This window comes from Ptychodera flava, chromosome 10 (genome assembly GCF_041260155.1).
Source record: "Ptychodera flava strain L36383 chromosome 10, AS_Pfla_20210202, whole genome shotgun sequence".
Lineage (NCBI taxonomy): Eukaryota > Metazoa > Hemichordata > Enteropneusta > Ptychoderidae > Ptychodera > Ptychodera flava.
The window spans coordinates 33,862,916-33,888,617 of record NC_091937.1 but is presented as its reverse complement, the minus strand read 5'-3'; the positions used below and the strand labels follow the sequence as shown (position 1 = coordinate 33,888,617).

Here is a 25,702-nt window from a genome sequence, read left to right as displayed (position 1 = left end):
TACATAAACAATATTGGTATCAATGTTGGTCTGAATCAGGAGGCAAGTACAGCTTGTGAAGGATTAGTTGACAATTTTGAGTGTAAGAAAGCAATATGGCAATTGAAAACGGGAAAATCCCCAGGGTTAGACGGATTACCTATTGAATTTTATAGAGTTTTCTGGGATGAGCTTGGGGAACTTGTAGTCAATGCGATTAATGAAGGTTATAGAAAGGGATGTCTGGCAAAGTCTCAGTGTGTTGGTCTGATTACCTTGATACATAAGAAAGACACAAGGACAAATTTGCAAAACTGGAGACCGATCTCGTTGCTAAACCACGATTACAAAATCTTGTCGTGTGTATTGGCAAATAGGATTAAAAAAGTGCTTCCAATTATTATTAATAGTGGGCAGGTTGGATATCTAAAAGGGCGCTTTGTGGGACAAAATGTTCGGCTCATAGAAGACGTTATTGATTTTGCTGAAAAGAAGAAAGGGGGAGCTATTTTGTTTTTAGATTTTTTTAAGGCGTTTGATTCCGTAGAACATAATTTCATGTTATTGGCACTTAAGAAATTTGGTTTTGAAGAAGATTTTATTAGATGGATAGAAACAATTTACAATGATTGTAGCAGCGCGTTAATAATTAATGGATGTATTTCAAAAAAGTTTAGAGTGCAGAGGGGCATCCGGCAGGGTTGTCCACTGTCAGCACTACTTTTCTTGGTTGTTGTAGAGGTTTTAGGACATGTAATTAGAAACGATCCAGAATTGGAAGGATTCACCATTAAAGTGGGGAAAGACAATAAGTCTTTAAAAATCTCACAGCTTGCAGATGATACACAAATATATATTAGTAGGGTAAAGTCACTAGCAAGGGTCCTCAATTTAATAGATGAATACGGTAAATATGCAGGTTTGAAACTAAATAAAGATAAAACCGAAGGTATGAAGTTGGGTAACTGGAAAAGAAGAAAAGATTTAGGGATGATTTCATGGCCAAACAAGCCGATCAAAGCCTTAGGCATCTACTTTGGATATGACGAAGACGAGCTGAAAAAACTGAATTGGGAAAAAAAGGTAGAAAATATTACATCAATGCTTGATTCATGGAAAAAAGACACCTCTCTGTATTTAGGGAAAATTGCCATACTTAAATGTTTGGCATTGTTTAAAATTTTATACTGTGCGTCGATGATAGTCATGCCGAAAGATGTGTCACGGAAATTAGTAAGCTTTTCTACGAGTTTTTATGGAAGGGGAAAAGGGGGAAAGTTAATAGAGCCATTGTGATAAACAAAATAGAAAAGGGGATTGATGATGATTGATGTGGAATCTATGGTTAAAGCACTCACGTGTAGATGGGTATCAAGAATCATTAATAGTAGGGATGAAATTTGGAAAACCATTCTTGAGTCTTATCTGAGTAAATTTGGAGGTAGTTCTCTTGTTTTTACATATGATTTAGACAAAGCTTGGCTTAATACAATAACGAAGAATTTACCTACTTTTTATAAAGAGATTTTGAGTAACTGGATGGAGGTAAGAAACAAAAGAACGGTTTATATGAAGTTAACACCAAACAGCATCGGGAGCAGATCATATGGGAAATAAGTTCATTAAATTCGAAAACAAGGCTCTGTTTTCAAAGAATTTATAGATTCTGGAATAATTTACGTAGCAGATGTGTTTAGTAATGGGAACTTTATATCGCCTGTAAGTTTATTTGAGATTTGAAATGTAAAAGAAAGTGGTTTTCACAACTAAAAGTGTTGAGAACGGCTATTCCAAAGACGTGGGTTGAGGAGATGGAAAAAGTACAAAGAAAGATACATGTAAAAAGACAAGGAATAGACATGTTGATGAGATGTGATGATGGCAAATATAGAAATATATTACACTGCTCTTGTAAAGATTACTATTTTAACTTTGCCTAGGCAAAATCAGAAAAATCATATGCTTATAGAATCTGGGAAAGATCTTGTGGAGAGACGTATATATGGGAAAAGATATGGTGTTTTAAGCTGAAGGTGATGTATATAAGGAAAATTGCCCAGTTTAATTATTTTATGTTACATGATAAGTTACCGCATATGTATAACTTATGGAAAATAGAAGACCACTTTGAGTGTAAGACATGCCATAAGAAGGACGATTGTGAGCATTTCCTGTTTGAGTGCACTACTACAATCCGTTTTTGGCAAAAAGTCAATGAGATTATTAATATGGTGTGGAAAACGAACTTTAAAATACTGTGGAAACACGTGGTGTATGGTTATATGTTAGGTATTGATACGTTTAAAGAGATGAATATAGTTATAAATATAGCTACCTTTGCAGTATACAAGACAAAGATATTGAATGAAAAATAAATTGAACGTTTTCTGAAGGAAGAACTAATGTATCTAAAAATCACAAAGAAGAGTAACTACATAGAAGAAATGATAAAGTATTTATAATGGATTAGTTTTGTGAATAATACTGTTGCGTTGTATTTTTTCTTCATTGCTGTTGTTGTTGGGTTTTTTTCCTTTGCTGACTTTTCCAATTGAATTGTCTTGGGAAAGTTGTGTACAGTTTAAAAATAATTGGGAGATGAATAAAAGTGATTTTTTGTAAAAAAAAAAAAAAAAAAAAAAAAAAAAAAATGTTGTACTTGTACACATGGATTATAAAAACTTATTCTCATGACTGCATATCGGTACGAGCGCCATGTCTATGCTAGTAATATGTATAGCATCTGAAAAATATAAGACAAAGAGAAGCTAAGGGACTGTGATTTTATTTTACGCCAAGCAGTGCGCTTTTAGTGTCATGTCAATGTATTGCTTACTCCACGTTGAAGAAGGACAACTTTAGAGGTTTGAAGTTCGTCTTAAACTGTACATTTTGCAATAAAAAAACAATTCAAACATATCCATTTAATTTATCAATGACTTCGTGGGATACTAGGGTGGGTGTTATTTGACATAATTCACCCAAGCGACAGAACATCGCTACCCGAAACGGAATAGTTGCGTTGGAGAAAATTGGCACGTAGTAGCAGTATTGGATTCATTCTTGAAACCTATCTTTTCAAATTGGATATCACTTGGCGCACCGTGTCCGATCGGGTTTGAATTGTCTTTGGATCATTTGTAGATTTCAGTTCTCTGAATGAAACTGTCAAACTTGCTATAACAATCATGTTATCGCCATATTGTAAAATCCTGCATTCTTTCAACGATTAATCGCGAAGATACATGTGATATCGCTTTAGGGTTACAAAATAGCATGCGGCATCAATTGCATCAAAAATACCAATGAGTAAAAATGAATGAGGTAAATTAATCTTAATTGTGCGAGTCCGATAACTTAATATTATGCCTACACCTCATCCATCTGTTATGTACGAGAGTTGGGAATGAAATGAAGAGCTCACTACAAACCAATCTGATGCAACATACGAGGTTCAAGAATATTCCGCATTGATAAGGAATCATTAACATACAATTTTAATACCGAAGCAATGCTCATTAATATAATTTGCATAAATAAGTAATAAACCACCTCGTATCTTGCAGTAAGTGCCGTCTTAACACCTGGACATTCCAGGTGCAAAGTGACTTGCGTAATATTTGGTTAACCAATTTGCAAATATCTTTCAATATGCAAAATTGTGGCCAAATTACACAAAACCAATCTTACACTGACAACAATTTTCGGTATAACAAATAACATATAAAAAATAGGCTGATTAGTAAGAACGAAAACAGCCAAGGAGAAGACTAACACACTGCAATGCCAATTAATTAGTTTATTGAATTTATGGTAAAGAGATAACCAACAAGACCAGAAGACCAGAACGAAAGTACTTGCGACATATCTGGATTGTTTCATACAGGAGTGCACTTGACCAGAATTAGATTTTTATCACGACAGATTTAGCACTTTCAAGTTACAATTATCATAAAGAGCTGTTTTCCAAGGTTATACATTATCTATTTTGTTCGGTTGTATTACCATTCGTTTTTTCGTGCTTGTTGGATGATTTACCCGTTAACACGTCTTGGTCTGCTAAGAGGTACTAGGAATCTTCAAAGTATTGACTGCATGAGACGTTCAGAGTTCATTGGTGCTACGTAGAATTTATTTCTCGGTGGACAAGCTTGACAGGTGCCATAGTCCAAGATACGCTTCTCCCATTGTCTAAATGCCTTTGGTTTTACTCGTTGGTCGTTCTGTCCTCGTATCTGTCCTAAGCATCCCTCTGTGGAACGCGCCTCGGGGACCAAAATTTGAACTCTCAAACTTTTTCAATTTTTTTCTGATCTGCTACTTGTGGGGGTTCATTTTAAAGCTCTTGGTGTAAGAAAATTTTTCACTGGCTTAGTTTTTCGAAAATCGAAAATTTTATTTTTCTCTATAGAGTTAACACAGGGATGGCGGCCATTTTGAATTTCAAATATTGGTAAATCTTGAGTAATTTGTTTCTCTAGTACCAAAATTTGCACGGTGACCCCCGATTTTTATTCTTGATTTTGAAAGAGAATGATTGAAATATTCTTTGAAAGTTTGAGCAAAAGTTTGTCTTTCACTTTCGAGGCGCATACTACCTTAGTAATTTGGTTTTATTTGTTATGTTTAAGGTGTGATTTGAGCATACGATTGTAATGATAAAACAACACGTCAAATCATAAGCATCAATGTATCTTTTGATATTCAATTTACCTGTCACAACTAATATTTACAAGTCACTGTGACACATTACAGACTCATCACGTGAAACTTTCATGTTTCTTCATTAAGTGTTAGCTATTTTCATTATTTTAATACCTTACGTCCTTGCTTCGTAAACATCCTCGTAAATGGCAGCAAGTGTCTCTGTGCATTTGCCGCCAATATTGTGTGTGTGTCTCGGTTGTGTGCAAATCAACTTATAATTGAGATCCTGTTGTTTTAGTCACGGTCCCTCTATCACGTAGAGGCACCGTGTTTTAGTTGATCATTTTACTGGTGCAATTACTCGGTGTAAGATAAACCACCTTCATAACGGTTTTTTTAACTCAAAGTTGATTTCACACAATTTCAGATGCAGTATCGGCCGTCTGAGCGTCCGACGAAGCCCGCGATGTCTTGATTTGCAGCAGGTTCATGAGAACTTAACTTATAGCCTGTCGTTGTACTTGCAAAGAATCGCCAGGGACAACAATATTGGGTGTATGTATGTGGCCTACCCACCAACCGAATCAGCGGTAATGGTTTTGCGTAATATATATTTTTAATTTTCATTTTATTACTCATCCAACAGGCAAACCTAATTATAGGATGAGGTACCCATAACCCACTACCCAATGGAACGATAAGGAGTAAAGGGCCTTGCTCGGGGACACAACACCGTACTGGAGTCTCGAACCCACCATCCTCTGACAGTGAGTCCGTTACTCTGGACCTACCGGGTCTCGAAAAACTCACCATCCTCCGATATTGAGCCCCTAACCACTGCCCCACGGTGTATATAAGATTACTAAATAAAAAAAAATAAAAAGCCAAGGGACGGGTAAACCGTAGGATATTTTTCCTATACGCACTCGCTATTGCTCGTCCAAATACGAGGGGGATTGGTCAAAAGCGAGGGGTTCCCTCCTCCTGAGGGTGCCAGCAAAACAATCCAAAATGTTTGTCTTTAATGGTAGGTTCATGAATGAGTAGAGTGAGCTCTTCCTCTTGTATTGCAATTGCTCTCGTTAAGTGGTCAGAAAGTGGCCAGATGCACGGGTGATATGTGTGTGTGTGTGTGTGTGTGTGTATATATATATATATATATATATATATATATATATATATATATATATATATATATATATATATATATATATATATATATATATATATATATATATATATATATATATATATATATATATTTAGACGCACGCACGGCTTAGGCCATATCTAACGGTATAATTTTTTGGAGGAATTGCTATTTGTGAAAACAATTATTATAGGAAGAACACCATCAAGCAATTTCAACAATATTCTTAAATGAGTGCTTGGGACGACACAAACTTTTTTCTAGGAGAGTGTTTTACGTCATATTGCTTGGTTCAAAGATGACACATATTGCTGCCATAAGATCATTGAGTGTATGTCTTTAGGGAGGTGTAGCAATAGAACTGCCAGAGGGTAAATTGTGTTTCATTTTAAAGTTTGGGTCAGATTTACAAGTACTTTCATTGGTGAAACCATTGGTAAATTTTGTTTCATTTTAAAGTTTGGGTCAGATTTACAAGTACTTTCATTGGTGTTAACTTTGTGCAGAGTTTCACTATATTGGCACAAGACCGCTAATTCATTTACGACGATAGTTGGGTTAAAATAGATTTGATTCCTGCATGGGTGCGTGTTTGGTTTGAACTTAAATTTGAAGTATATTTTTAGAGATATTTGCCTGCTTGAATCAAAATGCACACTGTTGTGAATAATGGTTGTAGCATTCTGTGGTAATATGATGAGTTACAAGGCCCATTGCAATCATAGCAATAAGCGTGTATTTCTGCAAAAAACACCACTGAGGGCGCTATTTTCATCAATAATTCAAAATTTCCTTGGGCTTGCCCACGCGAAAAAATCGTCAGTTGTCAAACTGACATTAACCTAACACCTGCCAACTGGATTCCTGCCGCTGAATGTTCTAAAATAGGAAAATTTAGCGCAACGCTACTGTGGTGGCCTGTGGGAAATAATTTAGTGGTCTTGTGCCTACTAGTATTTTATTCTATCACACTACAGTGACGCATGCGTATCAGTGAGCCTTCGGCGGCCAGCGGAGGTATTATCCTTGTACCAAGTTTATAAGTAATCGACTGGGCCATGTCTGACCTGGGACGCACGGCACACACTCAAGGCACCAAACCTATAAGTCAGCCGGACGACTAACAAGCACAACACAATGAAAACTCTTACGATGACCGCAAGTAATCATTGCAGATTACCACATAATATTTCTCCTGTCATATCGTTTCAGAACATAATTCATCTTTTGCGATCAAACAATTTGTCGAATATCCTCACTATTGATGACGTCATGGCACTGCACCATCCTTATATCGAATCGCTCAATGGTGATGACTATTTCATTTCTCTCGTCGAGCAAGAGATCTCTGCAAGTAAGGGCATGTATTTGAGTGCTATTGCTTTTTTCGTGTCATTGACCTTTTACCTTTCACGGTAATATTGAGCGACAAATTTTAATTTTCGCTTTCATTACATTATTGTCGGTCCACGCCCTTTTCTCTGCTTCTTATCCGTAGAATTTATTTTGTACGCTACACCAATGTGATATCTGGTAAAACAAGGAATGGTCGCAGTTAGAATTATTGATTTCAAAGTAGAACGTACGGTGGCCGAGAACGACACTTTCCCCAGGTCAAATAATGACCTTCAGCTGATCATAAACCTTTCATAACATCGATTGTTTTTGTGCGTCGTCACTTTTCTCAGGATCAAGAGTTTTCGTCGGAAATGGAAAATCAAACTGGTCGACGTTCGTATTTCAAGAAAGAAGAGCCTTCTCATATGGGCCGAATTTCGATATACTCACTGACTTTGCAGAACTGTCAGACGCCATGCAGCATCGATTTTAATAAGTCCATAGGGCGTCTGAATTATTCAGTCTTTATTTTCATGTGAATATTTGACATTTTATACACTGAAGCTGCGATGCATTGAAAATGTCATCGAGTTATAGAGACTTTTCCTAACACACGGAGAGATCAAGGTAATGAATCGTTGAAAACACTGGAAGTTGGGAGACTGATATGGGGTCAGTGTTATTCTTTTGTTCGTCTGCCCACACTGAGTAATACTCAGAAAGTAATGTTTTACGAAACTGCCAGTGTGAATTATTGTGATCTGTATGGAAACATTCTACCAAAGATCGTGGAGAGAGATCAATAGTAGCCCCAGACTGGAAGTTTACAAATAGGTGCACAGTTGCGCAGTGGCTACAATGGCCCCGTCCATTGTGGCATACAGCAGTCATGTGTATGACTTTGAAATGTAATGTTTAGTGGAAAGACACAGCGAAATAAGAACAGTAGATTTGAAAATAGCACGTCACCGTGACGATGTAAAGTGTTTATTGAAAGCTATGAAGTGAAAATGAAAATAAACACAGAGTGTGAATAAGTGACTTAAGCATGATGTCTTAGATACCATACCAAAAACCGTAGCCCACAATTTTGCACTTGGTAACGTTTTACACCAAGCAAAACATGTTTGGCATATTCTTTGATTTTTAGAAAAGATAAAAGTTATCTTGCACAGAAAGTTGTCGGACGCTCTTCAATTTTCGTGTTCCCAAAAATATGCAGCAAATCATCACAATTTGTAGCAAATCCCCACGCGACGTGCACCGAGGCAAGCGGTGGCGGCGCTCTAACAAGGTTGCCACCATTGCAACCATAGGGGAATTACTTACATACCCGTCCTCTGTGGAGGGGTGGAGATGAGGTATTCTGGTCTCAGCACAAGTTTCTCCTTGCTATTGTTTATTTTATTTTTAGTACGTTTGACTATGATACGTATTGCCAATAACGATTTATACTGCCAACCTTTGATGTCTTGGTCTCATGTTTAATATTTTATGAGGGCGAGGGAGCGTAGAGAGCGCCCTCCAGCGACGGATCTTTCAGTCTAGTACTTAGCCTATTGTGCAGCCATTGCAGCTGTCTTCGATAGACCAAGCTCTTTTTCCACGAGCGTCTATGCTATTACTGGGTATGAACCTTTGGAACCAAGTTGATTGCGAAATACTGAAAAAAACATAAGTCAATACGTAGAGCTTGCACGGAAATTCAGTTCCCTTGATCGATTCATATATCGAAGATCTTACAGTCCTATAAATAAAAATCCCAATCGAAGAGCACTGGCAATAATCTGGTCGAGCCCGCTCGAATTATAGAACCAGTCATTTCGCCTTTGGTGTTTAGAAACCTGTGGGCTAATAAAATATCTAAGACGAAAGACTACTATCAATAATTGCTAAGTTTTATTTATTTTCTTCCAGTACAGTAGATATGTCGAAGGTAAGGTATGACACGGGTGTCTTCTCAACATGGCTGTCAACAAAGTATTTTTTGTTAAAGTTAATAGTTATCGTCGTCACTAAAAAATAACACACAGTCTCACAATCGGTTCACAAATTTGTACTATTTTAAGAGGTAATTTACATAAATTTACATAAATAATGGCAAACTGGCGCGCTGTCTCGGAGATGTTGCGTGTTCACTTCAGCAACTCGGCGGAAATTCCTGGCAAATCGGACAGGTCGTAGGTCGTCATGTTTCCAAGTGCCAGTCTCTCTTTCATGACAAAGGCAGACCAGTTGGAAGTTCCGCTTGCGATGAACACCTCCGACCCTGAATGAGAACGAGAATCATATTATGAACATGTTTCATGTATTGAGAAATGTCAGCGGCTGAGCCACACTATGGACAACTTACATTCAACAGTTGTTCCATATTAAGTGAGATGCGCCTTTTAGGGTAGATATTCACACTTTCAAATTTTCACAAAATACTTCTCTGGCCCACTAGCTGCTTATTCATTTTGAGACTTGTTGAATAAGTGAGGCTACACAAAATTTCACATCCTTGTTGGTGTGGAAATCGCAAATGTAATTCATCCAACAGAGTTAACACAGAGATATCAGCCTCTTTGAATTTTAAATATCGGTAAACTTACGGAAATTTGTTTCCACAGTTCCACAATGGGAATGGTGACCCTCGAATTGTATTCTTGGTTTTGAAAGACAATCGTTTAAAGTTTCCTCCAGCAAAGTTTGAGCAAAAATTTGTCTTTCAGTTAAGTGGCACTTACTATCTTAAAGTAAACGACTAGAATGATTTTAAAACGGGCATACGTTATAACTTGCGGCTTAGTAGAATATGGTAGACTTTAAAACTTGTCTTAATTTTTGCATCATTTCGTGTAAGCATGCTTCATCCGCCCACTCTATCGAACGACGGAACCAACTTTGTATTTTAACGCATAACAGTAAAGGAAAGTTGACCCATATTCTGCGGTTTTTGCTGATCAGGATCCATTGACAGTTCGCCAAACTAGCACCGTGCGAAGACGCCACCCAGTGGCAAATTACAACAGAATATCCGCCGCTGATTTGAACAACATGACGCGACATTGACCTCACGCCATCAAATGTTTGTTGCTTATATTTACAGGGCATTTTAATTGTCGCAAAACGTAATTTCAAATGGTTGACTCTATATGAAAAGATAGTTTGACAACATCCGATTCGTTTTCTAGGTATATGCTGTGTTTTGCTAAATAAAAGATGATTAAGCGTATTCAAAAAATCACCAAAAAACCTGAGATTTTTTTAGATAAATTCACTTGTCTTACTTGAGCAAATTTCTTGTTCCAGTAAAGACGTGTAGTAGTCGTCATCTTTGAAAAGTTCTATGAGTGGGTTGTGAAGCTGCAGCACGTCTGCGAGGTGGTGGATCCGTTGAATTCTTTCCGAAAGTAGTGGAAGGATTTCCTGAGGGAATAATATGAAACACGGGTTACACTTTTGAAAGGCGATGATTCAGAAACGATAAACGTTACTGTAGTCGCGGCGTCTGCTGTATGCATTTATACATTCACGCATTAATCATTCAAAAACCTATCTTGATAAGCCTTGATGTGCTGGGCCAGATGGAATTCTTATGAATCGAGTACTAACCAAATGTCGTTCATTTTAATGTTTCCTCTTTTTGTTTAATGTTTCATTCAAATTAAGTCCATGACATCTAATTTCCACTCCCGTCCAGACTTGCTTGGTGCACAGGGGCACAAGAATGGTTCATTAAAATATGAGAAATAATGAAGAATACTGCTATTAAACTTTGTCTTGTGAACGAGCCTTTTTTCCTTGTTCTTTTTTCTCTTGCCATATTTTTCCTCGTTTTTTTTTGCATTGAGTCATGGCACAGCAGTGTTCAGTGTTAATTATGTATGCACTATGTAGTTCACCCTCTCTTGGTGACCATTTGACACACTATACGTACAATACGTAAAACAGAATTAAAAATTGTACAAGAGTACCAACTGTTAAGATATTTTTCTGAGCACGAACTGTGTTTCTTAAATGGATGGTATATACTTTATGTTTTTAGAGTAGCAAACCTACATTCTTTAAAGAAAAGTAGTTTAGGTAACGAAATTTGGGCCCCTTCATCATCCAGTCGCTCTGTTGTTATGTATCCCTTCCGTTTGGTTGTACGATAGCCATCTTCCCTCTTAGAGGTGACGGCAGATACGTTATTGATAGAGTTAGTCACTTGTGACTGAAGCTGAGGGTCCGGCAGATTTGACCGATACGTCAGTCCGTCAAAATAAACACGGAGGTAATTGGCCATGAAATAAACCAGAACTTGCTCAGTGCAGCATAGCCTTCTCTTTGCTGAGTTTGAACTCCTTCAACGGCCCCTAATACGGGCATTGTTGGATACCTTCACTTCCGCCGCAAAGAAAAAAGTATTTTTCTGTCTCGAAATATATGTTGTCATCTCAAAGGAAAGTTTGAACGCTGAAGCCTGGAACAACACTCTCATGTAGAAGACTTAGTCAGTACCATAGAAAACGCGTACGCCCTAACAGAAGTTGTACTAATAGTAATTATAATTTATCGCTGTAAAAGAAAATTTTCACCCAGAAAAATATTTTCCTTTCAAAAATGAAACACATCCTTAAGAAATTAAAACATTTTTAAAATAAAAGACTTCCATATAATATAAACTTTTTTTATCTCGAAAACCGACATTCTTTTTATTTCTTGGGAAAAAGATTCATGCAAAATTTTAGTGTTGGAACATGGAGCGAGAAACTAGAAAGCTCCATGGTTGGCATAGCCAAAGTTGGAATAACCAAAGTTGGCTTTTGAAAGTTAAGTTTTCCTTGTCTAAAATGCTTATGGCGAGACGCAGCCGGAGTTATGGTGTTACAAGAGTTGATAGATTGGCCCTTTAACGTTACTGTTCTTCAAGTAGCGAAGCCAGTATATGTATATCTGGATCGCGTTAAAATCCATTTGGCGATCTGCATATTTCTGAGTGTTGCGTAATTGTTTTTCGCATTCGTGTACGTAATCTTTGTGTTGAGATGACTGTGCCTTGACCTTTGTCGAAGGGTTTTATGATAATTTGTTTATTGTTCGTAAGTTTATTTATGGCAACTTTTTGGGCACTCGACATGGTTAGTTTTTTCATGAAAATCTATACATAGAAGTGCAAGTTAAGTTGCTTCAAGATAACTTTAAAGTCTTGTGTTTTGTGTCGTTCGGGGATTTGAGTTTAATTTTTATTTGAATGGGTGTTGATGCGATTATTTGAGTGTCATGATGTATCGTAGTCTTGTTTTCCGACTATTGTTAAGATCATGAAGTAGTTGCTTTCTGTTTGGTTTTGTTTGTGTTGGAATAAATTTAGGCCTCCTCCTTGCACTATTATTTCGATGATTGTTAGTTTGTGAGTCGATAGGTTTTTGATAAATTTCATGTTGTTAGGATGATGGTCGGGTCTTCGTCGTCAGGTTGGGAGTGATTTTGTGTTTCTGGTTGTTGAGTAGCCTCCATTCTAGCAGATGTGTGCCAGAGGAGGCCAATTTTGGCCCTTTTTATGGTAGACGGACAGGAAGTCTATTGTTATAGGAGTGTATTGTGATTGGTAGGTTATCACACCTAGATTCTTTGTGATTGGTTGTTAGCTCAGGTAATTTGGTTGGTTGGTGTGTTGGATCCAATGATCCTAATTTTGGTTTTTAGTTCGGATGAAAGATAGGTGACTCGAGTTGTGAAACACAAAAAATATGTGTTAAATAGGATTCCTACATTACTATCCGATTGTTTAGGCTGCTCAACACCAGCCTAAAAATGAAAATGTTAACACGGATTCGATAAAAGTACGATAAAAGTTTTTATGATTGCAGCATTGACACTGAGTGATTTAAGCTTCTGGAGGCAATGAATCCTGGACTTACACACTGAGTTAATAATCAATGTGTGCTTTAGATTGAGTTTGTTGTCTAAGATAGTACCTAAATATTTGTATGAAGTGACCCTTTCTACTGCAACATCATCTATCAAAAGACTGGGAATAACTTTTGGTTTTGTCCTGAAATCAATAACCGTTCCTTTTGTCTTTTTCACATTCAAATCAAGATAGTCTTCTTTACACCACTTCGAAAAATTTTCAACTTCACTAAAGTAGAGTTCGATAGATCTACTAACGCAGAATCATCTGCATATTTCTGAGTGGTGCGTAATTGTCTTACGCATTCGTGTACGTAATCTTTTGTGTTGAAGTTAGTATATTAATGTTTTGATCGCGTTGTAAGTCCGTTTGGGGATCTGCATATTTCTGAGTGTTGCGTAGTTGTTTTTCTCATTCGTATGCGTAATCTCTTGTGTGGTGACAATGACCATGGCACGGACCCTTGTCGAAGGGTTTTATAGTAATTTATCTATTGTTCGTAAGTTTATTGCGACTTTTTGGGCACCCGACCTGAAAAGGTATATCTAAAAGAGCAAGTGTAGTTGCTTCGAGATAACTTTCAAGTTTTGTGTTTTATGTTATTTTGGGAGTTCAGTTTGATTTTATTTTGAATGGGTGTTGTTGCGATTGTTTATGTCTAGTGATGTATCGTAGTCTTGTTTTTCGACTGTATTTGTTATGATTATGCAGTACTTGCTTTTTATTTGGTTTTGTTGGTGTTGGAATAAATTTTAGGCCTTTGCCTAGTGCTATTATGTTTGATAGCTTGTGCGTCGGTAGGTTTATGATGAATTTTATGAGAAACAAAAATTTAAAAGACACATTAGTCAAAACAAATGTAAACATAAAACAAAAAAACTAGATCGCCAAACGGATTTACAACATGATCCAACCATTGATATACTTGCTTCGCTACTTGAAGAGCAAGAAGACTTAAATACACTTAAAAAATTTCATAAACACAAACCATAGACCCTCGACGAAAACGAGGGTCTTTGCACAAACAGAGGAAAGAATCTACACTGCGACTGATGAGAAACCACGTCCGGGTTTCGAAACGCAAGCGTCAAAGGGCCACTCTATCAACTTTTGTGACACCATAGGGTACAACAGTCAGTCCGTGGGGTGGGAGAGGGGTGGGGAAGGATGGCTTTTTGTCCAAAGGTTTACTTTGTTTGATTTTGTTTTGACTGTGATATTAGCGATAAAGTTTCAACTCCAAACCGGTACGTCTGACTGCTTTCTTTATTACTACCAGTAATTTTATTAATTTTGACTTGGGTATTTCAAATAAAGATTTCGACTCCAAACCGTCTGACTGCTTTTTTACAAGTCCATCATATCTCCTCTCAAACCTTTGTATACACCACTCTTATTGCTCCGCAAACATTGCCAACTGGCTAATCAGCTTTACGTATCAGCTGATTAATTGATTAAGTCAACAACACAGCCGTCACACACGTAGCTCTTATTTTACTACGTGTGTGACGGCTGTTGTGTTGACTTAATCAATTAATCAGCTGATACGGACAGCTGGTTAGCCAGTTGGCAATGTTTGCGGAGCAATTAGAGTGGTGTGAACATAGGTTGGAGAGGAGATAAGAATTGTAGGCATTAAAAAAAGCAGTCATACGGTTTTGAGTCCTGCTACGTCTTGCCATAAGCTTTCCCCATTCAAACAAAACATTTTATTACATAATAATCTTAACTTCTCTACACAAATTGAAAAAGAAACAAACACTATTGTAACACAAACAAGCGGATAGTAATGCTGGGATCCTATTTCACATATATCCAAAACTAAAGAAACATGATCGCAACACAAACATAAATTTTAGTCTTGGAAAAACCAAAGTTGGCTTTTCAAAGTTAAGCTTTTATTCTCTGTGTTCTGAACAAATAACGGCTATTAAAATAGCTTTAAAAGTGTACTCTTCATAAAACACAAAAAATGTCAGTCTTCAGAAATAAACATTGTTTTAAGTATTAAACACTTACTCTTGTAAAATACGATAGGAAAGATTACTTCAAATATTAAACATTAATCGTTGTAAAAATAAACTTTTACAAAACATTATGTTAACTCACAAAAAATACATTTTTTAAAGAATTCTTACCTTGAAAATAAAATTAGGCCAAGTGTGTTAGAGTTGTGCCCTAAAATATTTAGAGGGTTGTACATGCCAAAATTAAAGTTGCGTCTACCAGAATTAGTTTTTGTTCTCGTTATGAGTTGTGCCCATTATCGATAAAAGTAAAGTTGTACTGTCAGAATTAGAAAGTTTAGTCAGTCATAAAATAGAGTTACATCAAAAAAATGTAAGTTTCTTTTGGTAAAATAAAATCGCATAAATGTTAAAGATACTGTCTAGAAAAATAAGAATTTTGACGGTACGCCATTTAAACGTACATTATATTGTACCTGGATGTATATCACAGAGCGATGCAAAAATATAATTACACTGTATGTATGTATGTATGTATGTATGTATGTATGTATGTATGTATGTATGTATGTATGTATGTATGTATGTATGTATTTGTGTATGTATGTATGTATTTATGTATGTATGTATGTGTGTATGTGTGTATGTGTGTATGTTTTCTGCTCCGTATAGAGCCTAGGGGAACTGACCAAGATGTAGCAAAAGGTTTGCAAAGAAAGAGTTTTTATCTATGCCCTGTGACCTTAATACATGTGAAAATAGGCACTTGTCTTCTTCAAATTTGTCTTGTAGAAAGCAAACGCCTATAACGACCTTTGAACTTACCTGGATCTCACGAGGAGGAAGGGCAACGTACAAGCAGCTCAGTCTGTGTCGAGTCATGATTCTGTTGACATCTGTCGCGATGTGATCTTTGATTTTATGCGAATACTTTGCAAAGTCAAGGCACAATGTGGAATGTCCAAACCCACGAAGGTTGACACGACATCTGTGAACCGGCAGAACAACATAGACGGTGCAAAAAATTAAGCTTAGTGGAAGCTATATTTCGTGGGGGGATGGAGGGGAGTGGCAAGTGTGAAACACTGAGTTTGTATTTTGTCTAAATAAAATTAATAATTAATCCGTTTAAAAGTCTGATGTCGCTTTTAGTTTTGTCACCTCCTTGTTTCAATATTTTGACTTTATACTCTTTCTCCTCCTTACGCTTGAGCCAGCGTCCTTGTCTTCAGAAATCACGCGTAAGTATAGCACTTTTGGCAGCCAGCTGAAACATTCGTTTCATGAAAGCAGGTTATTTCAACAAAGAGTAAAAACAGTATTTAAAGCTTGCCATTGCAAGGCAAGAAAGCCTTCAGATGGACATCTATCACATTGCTTTAAATTAGTTTCTCTTGAAAATCAATTGAAATAGTCGTCGCTTCCCTTAAGCAACTTCCATAAACTCTCCCTCTTACTGTTACACGTAATTTCACATCAGCATCTGCTACTAGCATGGCAACATTTCAAAAAAACCCAAAAACAACAACAACAAACAACAACAACAAAAAATCCAAACAAACAAACAAAAGCAAAAACAAAAACAAAAAACAAAACAAAAGAAAAACAGCAACAGTAAAAACAAGAAGTTGATTTCACTTGGTACTATTTGATAGACAAGAAAGGTTCTGACATATTTGCCGCCAGTTTGAAAGTAACTACGCCTTAACTTAGCAACAGCAGAAACACTTCTTGAGATAAAAGACCCCATTCAAATGATTTTATAGCTTAATTAGACTTCTTACCAAACGTAAAAATGTGTTGCAGATAAATAAATCTAAATATTCCCTCTGCCCCTGAAAGAGATCTTAGGAGTGTCACAGCATCACAAATAAACAAATCCACAGATGTGACATCGGAGAGAGCTGGACAGAAATTTGGAATACTTTAAAGCAAGCAACAAATGAATTTTCAGTGTGCTAAAAAGTACTTGTAATTTCACGTCGTTAAAATAATTCAGAATTTCAGGAGAATTTAAAGCATTTGTCACGATTGTTACCGTTGTGTGAACGGTACTCCATTTACGTTCAGGTAGACAATCAATCTGTGACAAATCGCGGCCAAGCTGTTTCCTACAATGAGATTTCAATAAAGAAATTTGAAAATATAGTTTTTGTCTATTTTTCTGGTCAGCTAAAATATATTGCACACTGAAATATACCCATATTTCTATTTCCTATTTTTCAATATCGATTTATGATTTTTCAAAATAAGCTGTCCTATTTATTCATCAGGCTCACGTAAATTGAACATAGGAATTGAAGTCTTTTTCCTGTTTTCAATTTGATGCAGACATGTGCAATGACATGTAGCGCCGACAAACTAGACATCGAAGACAATCCGACACGATAATAATGATTACATTGTAACAAAATGTCTCTAAAAATTATCCCACGGATTGAACAGACTTTGGCGTGAAGATATACTGACCATTGTAACAGTGGCACATGCTGGAGTAACCTCGAAACGAGCGACGACAGATCAAACATGTCGTACCCTATTCTAACTTGAACGAATGGCCCACGTAATCTTTGCCCACCTTCCTATTGGCATGGCATGACTTTAAAGATATACTGTCACCTGTTCCAATTTTGCCACAGTTACCATGGAAAGAGAAAATCTAACCAATTACAGATTTTAAGTGGGTTGCCGCTTTTTAAAGCAGCGCCCTCATATGGGCATTTTGAATACCAAGGAACACCCCTTTGACCATTTATGGGCATATTTAGATTACAGGTGACTGTATACCTTTAAGTGATCATAATTCAGTTAAATACAAAATGGAAATTGACCTAAAATAACACGCTTGATAGCCAAGCAACGTTTATTTTGTTTGCCCTGTCCCAACCAGCCCCTGACAAGAGGTGGGGGCTTTGATTGATAATGTGAAGAAGAAACAGTTCTCCCTGGCATTCGTTTGGTTTGATAAATGCAATGATTCATACATAGCAGACCATGTTTGCATGGTCGAGGCTCTTTTATAACCTCGATGGAGGCACTCACAGGAATGGCTGGTTACCAATGTCTGTTCCGCTAAATTTCAAACACCAATTATCTGGGATATTTAAAAAAATCCACACTGTTATTGTTTGCAATATCAAAGAAATATAAACCAGAGAACACCACCTATTATTAAAGCTAAGTGTGGGTGAGATAATTCAAATACAGTTACAACCATGTTTTATAGACTGATGATAGACTGATGACTTTAGCAAAGCATTTGATACCATAAATCATTCTATTTTGTTGTCGAAACTTGAACATTATGGTTTTAGGGGTCTCTGCCAGCAGTGGATAAAAAGCTATCTTATGGACCGTTCCCAATTTGTTTATTCAAATGGCCAGTCATCGGAAAGGTCCCCTATCCGTCATGGTGTCCCTCAGGGGTCGGTTAGGACCCACTCTTTCTTAATTTACATAAATGATCTTCCAAATTCATCCACGTTTTTTGATTTTCGTTTGTTTGCAGATGATTCAAACCTGTTTCACACTTATTCAGCTGCTGAATGCATAGACCTCACAAATGTTTCACATCATTTAGACGATGTCCAGTTATGGTGTCATGCAAACAAATTAACTATAAATAGGGGAAAGACCAATTTTAGTGTATTTAGAGGACGTCAGACGAAATTAAATGTGTGTGGCTCTGTCTCAATCAGTGGTGAGCACATTGTGGAGGCTGACGTAGTTTCATTTGTTGGTATTTTGATAAATAAACATCTTTCTTGGTCTGACCATATTGATAAAGTAATAAGATCATTAGGAAGAAATGTGGTATTTTGTTTAGGCTGAGACACATCCTGCCCTACACATTCGGTTGTTATTTTATAATGCTTTTATACTTCCTCACATAAGTTATGGTATCGAGATTTGGGGTAATACCTACCCAACGCACTTGCACTGTATTTTAACAGCTCAGAAGATGATTGTTCGAACAATACTTTTTAAAAAACAGACGGACCACTCAGCACCATTATTTATCCAGATCAACATCCTAGACATTTTCAAGCTTCAAGTGTCCTTGGCACTTTTATTCATAGTCTTATTCATCAAAACTCACCACACTCTATAGCAGACTATTTCAGTGATTATAAGCATGAACATAATACTAGAATGAGCCTTCAGACGCACCTTCGACCATATCATGCTAAGTCAAATTCAGGTCACTTTGCCATTTCTTTTTCAGGTGCAAATGTATGGAATAATATTCCAGTTCATATTAGACAAATTGTCTCACTGTACAAATTTAGGCAATATTTCAAACGCCATCTTTTGTATGGACTTTGATTGGTTCTGTGACAGCTTTCTAGCTTTTGTTTGATAGGCACCTTACATGTTTTCCATAAGTTTTTGTTTTGGTTTGTTGTTTGTAAATTATTTTTTATTTCTTAATGTATTCATTCTGTGAGCCCTCGTTAAGTATTTTTTACACCTCAATTTTCACATGTCGGGGTTCAGGCTCGACTAGCTACCAGCTATATCCTGTTTCCTTTTGCCCAGATCATTTTTGACTTATTCAAACTTGTTGCTGTCTTTCATATTGTATGTAACTTTTCTGGGTAATAAATAATTCATAAATTCACTAATGATATTGTCTTGACGCATCAATGTAGTCTTTGTTGCTATCTAACAGCTGATGACTATTACAGTCTGAAGTAACGAGATAACTTTTGCGAAGAGAGATTGCATGATGATGCCCTCAGAACTCAAAATTACATTTTCAGCATTGCGCAGGCATGGCTAAATTTATCTACCAGATTTCAGTATTCTAATCATGTCACAGATCAACGTTTGCAAAACAAGTATTCCTTTTTCGTGTTTTCCGAGGCGGACCTAGATGATGAACAAACAGGGCACCATCGGGGTTATACACCCTCTGTCAAGAGCAAATCTGGCTCCACATACGAGTCTATTTGCAGGCTGATGATTCGATGAATGCAACTTACCCACAGTGTAACAATTACCGTGCAAGGCACCGTCTTTGATGTCTGCGTTGGCGGTGCAGTATGCCACTGTGCATGTCTGCACCAAATTGAATACAGAAAAATAGACTGTATTTCTTTTTTTCATATTTAGAAAATGATATTTACGGGGGACTGATGAATAAATGAGACATCGCGTTTGGCCGCAACATGCTATCCAGAACCATTATGCTTATTTCGAAATCATACATTTATATTGAAAATAGGAAATAGAAATAAGAGTATATTTTATTATTCAATAGATTTTAGAATAATAGAAAAAATGATTATCTGTTTGCAAAACCCTTTATTGAAATCTGATCTCGGTAAATAGGTTGGTCGCTATTTGTTACGGATTATAATCACAGTGAAGAGATTTCAATCATTTAACGCGATTTACATTTAATTTTCATCACAGAAGTCATTTCGTTTATTGGCTAATCAGATGTAAAACATCCATCAAAGCCTGCTTTCGATTGTTCCTCATTCATTGAGCTGTGCTATCAAAATGTTACGAAGTCTACAAGTGGCTTACCATGATGTTTGGATAATTGGATATTTACTCAAGAGCTGCTCAACAACTTAACTCACCGTTCGCCCGTTTTGTTCCTCCAGTGCATTGCCACGAAAGGTTGCCCGTCACACAGCCTCGGTATTACGTCATCGACTGCTTTCCTGAGGAATGGCACCCTCGCCAGATGGCCATCGATGGCGACTGAGATTTTGTCTCTGTTTGGGAAAGGTACTTGCATTGCTTCCATTTTGATCGGGTTTGTCACAATAACGCAGGGAGAATGTGCTGTGTCTTCGAACGCCCTTTTCCACTTGGCGGAAGCCGTTTTTGGAATGTTTGATTGATGTGGCACTTCTACTTGCAACTGCTTTCTGAGCCATGCCTTTTGGGATCGGTATGTGCGTTCAAGTACTTTACCCTTGAACCTGCTCGGAAGTGTCCACACGTCGGTGATGTTAGTGCCACATTCGGATAAAAACTCGTGTATACTTCTTGTAGGTATGAACTCCCTCAAGCGATCACTATCGAACGTGTTCTGGGCAGATACTCTTCCGTGACCTAGCACAGCCCGATGATGCTTGAACGCGGGAAGAACTATAGTCCTGTTTGTAAACACAGCCAACTGAAGAGCGTCTTTGAACTGCTCGTACTGGTAACTCGGGCCGCCATTAAAACCCGATAATGGGAAGAGATAGCGATTTTTCATAGCCAGTCGCTGCTCAGCCGGAAGAGTATAGGCACCTTCTGCAGACGGTGCTCGTTTGTCGTAGCGGGGAGAGCCAGCGGCTCTTATCAGGAGCTCTAACACCGTCGAGTTAATGTGACTAACGCTGACAAACTTCTCAGGCTGTCTAATGCTGACAACATCACCTTCCATGATTTTCATCGCAGACACTTTTTTATTATCATTCTCCACCTGGACATCGTTTTTACTACCTTCAAATATCCATGCCTGAGATTCCACCTACGGAACGTAAGAAACATACATCATTTAAAATGTACCAGATAGATACATTTACAGAAATACTAGCATAGTCAAAATCCGGATGATGAGCCGAGGTCATAAAAATATACACTGGCTCATAAAACCGTGAAATGAATGCATTATAATATAACATAGGACTATTTTATTTGTCTTTATTTTAACTATAAATGCATTTTGTAATATATCTATATAATATATATATATATATATATATATATATATATATATATATATATATATATATATATATATATATATATATATATATATATATTTGTTTTACCGTCTCAGTAGAGTTGAAGAGAAATAAAATGGTCCCTGGGTATGAATTATCTTATGCATTGAGTTTAGTTTTAAATATTTAGATATTACTTAAAGATAGTCGACTCCATGCAGTATGTTCTTATCTCTACCAAATATAATGGACGCTTATTGTTGAATGAGGTAAGCTTTTTAAGGGAGACAGGGAGTATCGTCAGATGAACAACTGCAAAAGCACTTGAATAATGCTCAATGTGGAGAGGGGTATAGGTACAGAAAAGAAGAGTCTTCTTTAGGCTTTGTCTTTTGCGAACGGTGGCGCGAGTGACGTAGGTCTATTATTGAAGACTGACCGCTCAGTCATCGATGATCTTCAAATCTTAATTGCAATAATACTGACGCCCAAATAAGCGTCTATAATGCCCTTCTCAATCAAGTTCCAACGATCTATGAAACGCCGTTGACTAGTTTTCATGCAGGTATACAAAATTGTGATAACGTGATGTTCGAAAACTTCAATGGCAGTTTTGTTTTTGTGAGTGTGGCGCTAAAATCATTTTTAAATTATCGACAGTCCAGTCAAAAGAATGATTTTCTTGATTGTCAATTTTGACACTCATCCCTGTTTCAAGGATATAGCATGTCTGAAACAGCTTTTGATTCACGTCTTTATAGAGAGGTTCACATAGATAAATGAGATGTATGTCGGTATTTTTGTCAGTAAGTAGAGTACATGGCGATCCCTCAAGTAGACTCGATTACGTCAGTGTTGTGACGTCGTCAGATAATAACGTGCATTAATCATTGCCGTCGGAGCAACGTCCCCATCACTTGAAATCATAGTGTAATACTGGAACTGTACTTTCTTACCTGCATTTTGCACATGTCCCAACGCTTTTTTTTTTAGTTTTTGCATATTTGAGTTTTGAAAAAAGCATATGGAGCTAAACTCGTGCATGGTATATGCACGTATTAAGATAATTCTATCAGGTAACAAAGGAGATGAGATAAATATGTGAGTGAGAAGATTAAGAGTAGCCAAATATCAAGGTAGATTTAAGAAGACTTGTCTTGTAACTTGTGCTATAAGGAGACTCTTTGTAACAAAATATCAGAAGTGAGAAAAATAAATTTTATTGTCAGACTATCGAATCAAGTAACGAATCTGCATGATCAATGATTTTACTCTTTCGAGCTGAGTTCAGGGGTCATAATCAAACTTGTAAACAACGTAATTCGGTTATTTAACAATGTTTTGTAGGCGTGATGCATGATAGCATTTTACATCGTGGTTTCCTATTGTTTCCATATCCCCATCGATCAAATGCGGAATACTTATCCTTAGAAACCATATAGAATATAGAGTTTTACCACTTCAGAATTTTTCTTGATCTCTTTCAGTAGTGTTCTTGTAAAATGTCCCAGTGGACCTAATGGAGTTTAAAGAATTTTTAATATAATTTTAACCACCTCATTTAAAGTAAATACGATGTCATAACGCGATTAACCCTTTGAGCACTGTAATTTTTACCCTCAAAATATTAGGGCAACATTTTACCAACTTTTATGAAATTTTCTGTAATTTTTTCTATGATTTTGGACTTGGTGGACATAAATTTTCATGGGCTACACTTTTTGACCAAAATTTTGTGAAAATTCAGAAAAAATGCCTACATCTGAAAAAAATTGTCGGCGTTATTTGGCAACAAAAGTGGACCTTGGCACTCAAAGGGTTAAAGATCTATGAGGAGAAGTCCAGGGCTCACATCTACAATTGGATGTCATTCAGTAGGTTTGAACCTATGTAAAGTAATGGTTTTCGATATTTCTCTTAAGTCCTGTGCATTTCGAAATTGTCACGAGCTTCAGTTATGTGACTCATTTTGTGTGGCTGATGAGTCTATAAGCAATGTCTATATGTTCGGGATTAAAATATCATAGGGTGTCAGATAATCGATGTGTTTGTGCGTAGGACAATGTGTTCTACATTTGACACGTCACCCACAGGCATGGTTATTCAGCGGAGGTGCGGATCTGGCTGTTTTAAATAGAGACATAACTCTCAAACCATATTATCTGGAGAAATTTTGACTCGCTACATACGTACTCGTTTATAGTAGTAATGTAAATGCATAGCAATATCTATTTTCCAATTCTCAAAGGCTTTTATTTTTACTGATTATTAAATCCTGGCAGATGTTAGCGATAAAACTTTGTTTGGTTTGACAGGAATATTTTTATCTCGGAACGGACTACGCTTATGTATATTTATCAATTTTCTGAATTATTTGCATCGATTTCTAAAATATAGCAGAAATGGATTAGGGAAACCAACAACCAGAAATTGAAATTACTCTTCTAAAACTAATTTGCGGCTGGAGAAGATTCAGCCGTGGATGGACATACGTTTATGTTTTCTAATTTGTACATTTCAAACGCTTTTATTTGTATTGATTAGCAAAACTTGACAGGTGCCAGAAATCAAAATATAATTATTCTGAAATGAATTTTTGCTTTTAAATATGTATTCAATAAATGACCCTGTTAACGCTGGTTGGATCTACACGTGTATATGGTAATCAATTCCCCAATTCCCAAACGGTTATTGTTTACTGTTTTATATATCCCGGCAACCGCCAGGAAAGATAAATATTATTCCTTTAGCAGGGGACTTTTTTCCAGCAGCAGTTACAGACTCCAAATATTTTTTCCAAACCCAACCCACTTTGATTTAATATATTTTATATTCGTATTAAGTTTCAGGTTACAGTGTTTTCCTTCTACTACAAGTTTCTAAAAACGGTGCTTAGCCTTGGAACATTTTGATCAGGAAATTTGCTCCCCAACTATATTCTGGAAAAATGCTGGAAACGGTATATTTCCTTCGCGATACATATCTATCGGCAAGTGCACAAACAATAGTAATGGAATGTGTGCAAATATTTGTGAAGAATTATACCGTAAAATAGGTAATTTGTAATGGCCCCTTTTCCTATTTTACGGAGAATTCTTTTACATACGCTCCTGCTTTCCTAAGCTTATCATCTCGCTCCTAATATCACGGTTGCACATGGTATTTTACGAGCATTTAGCGTAAATCGCGAGTGTGCTAATGTACGAGCCATCTAAGAGAGAATATTTTAATCCCCAGTAAATCTGTTCACTGCGTTGATATGATCAACATATGAAATGTCGACAGATTGTTCACTTGCACATCCCACCATGACTGAGGAAATCACATTATCCTGTACATTGGCCATTTTGCCTTGCCATTGACAAGGCAAACTAAAAATCCAAGTCATACGCATGTGAAATAACCACTTTGGAAATATACTTCATTAAAGAAGCAAGACAAGAGTATTTCATTTTTTCTGTGATGGGAGTGTTGCGTTCGTGAAATGTACGCCAGCTGGAAACATCCTCTTCTTTTTCATTGGCGGCACTGAATCCGTTATAAAAAAGCGAGTCAGACTCCATTTTAAAAGACTCACTTTTGGCAATATCTCTCCTGGGAAACTTTGTGCGAGATGAAACAATACTAACATACACCTGTATCTTGCTAGTCATAAATATTCTTTCGAAATACGTTTCGTTGATGTGTTTGATAGTTTGGTGATAATTCTCACCAATAACCCCAAATGTTAGTAATGGCACCGTACGGTATAATGGGAGAATAAAAAAATCACTTACAGGGCCTGGACGAACTGTGGCGGGCTCACTCCGATCCACTTCAGCATTGTATCCCGCGATCCACTCATATTGAGCGCGAAAGTAAACCTCTTTTAAGCAGAAGAAAACTGTTACGGTAATGAAGACGTCTGCAATGATGATAATCGACAGTAACAACTTCATCTGCATCTTCTGTTCAAAACGAAAGCCACGCTGGATGATAGGAAGAGAAGAAAGGAACGAGCCGCAATTCTTATATTTTACTCCGCGAAAATGTCACATATATGACGATCTTTTCCGATTTCAGT

General features: G+C 36.9%; 2 protein-coding genes across 2 annotated transcripts in view; one reads left to right on the top strand and one right to left on the bottom strand.

The window, feature by feature from the left end:
• The window catches only part of LOC139142590 (uncharacterized), a 22,510-nt gene extending 14,350 nt beyond the window's left edge, over nucleotides 1–8,160 (top strand). Inside the window, exons 3-5 of the mRNA XM_070712574.1 lie at nucleotides 5,054–5,216; nucleotides 6,989–7,130; nucleotides 7,465–8,160. Coding sequence (XP_070568675.1) covers nucleotides 5,054–5,216; nucleotides 6,989–7,130; nucleotides 7,465–7,607 — 448 coding nt within the window. The 3' untranslated portion in view covers nucleotides 7,608–8,160. The remainder of the gene's footprint in view (nucleotides 1–5,053; nucleotides 5,217–6,988; nucleotides 7,131–7,464) is intronic.
• On the bottom strand, nucleotides 8,062–25,702 carry LOC139142588 (uncharacterized). Its single transcript, XM_070712573.1, has 5 exons — nucleotides 25,416–25,702; nucleotides 20,557–21,443; nucleotides 15,791–15,953; nucleotides 10,387–10,525; nucleotides 8,062–9,383 (listed from the first exon to the last, which is right to left on the bottom strand). The coding sequence occupies exons 1-5, from the start codon at nucleotides 25,581–25,583 to the stop codon at nucleotides 9,250–9,252; spliced, it is 1,491 nt and encodes a 496-aa protein (XP_070568674.1). The 5' UTR covers nucleotides 25,584–25,702; the 3' UTR covers nucleotides 8,062–9,249.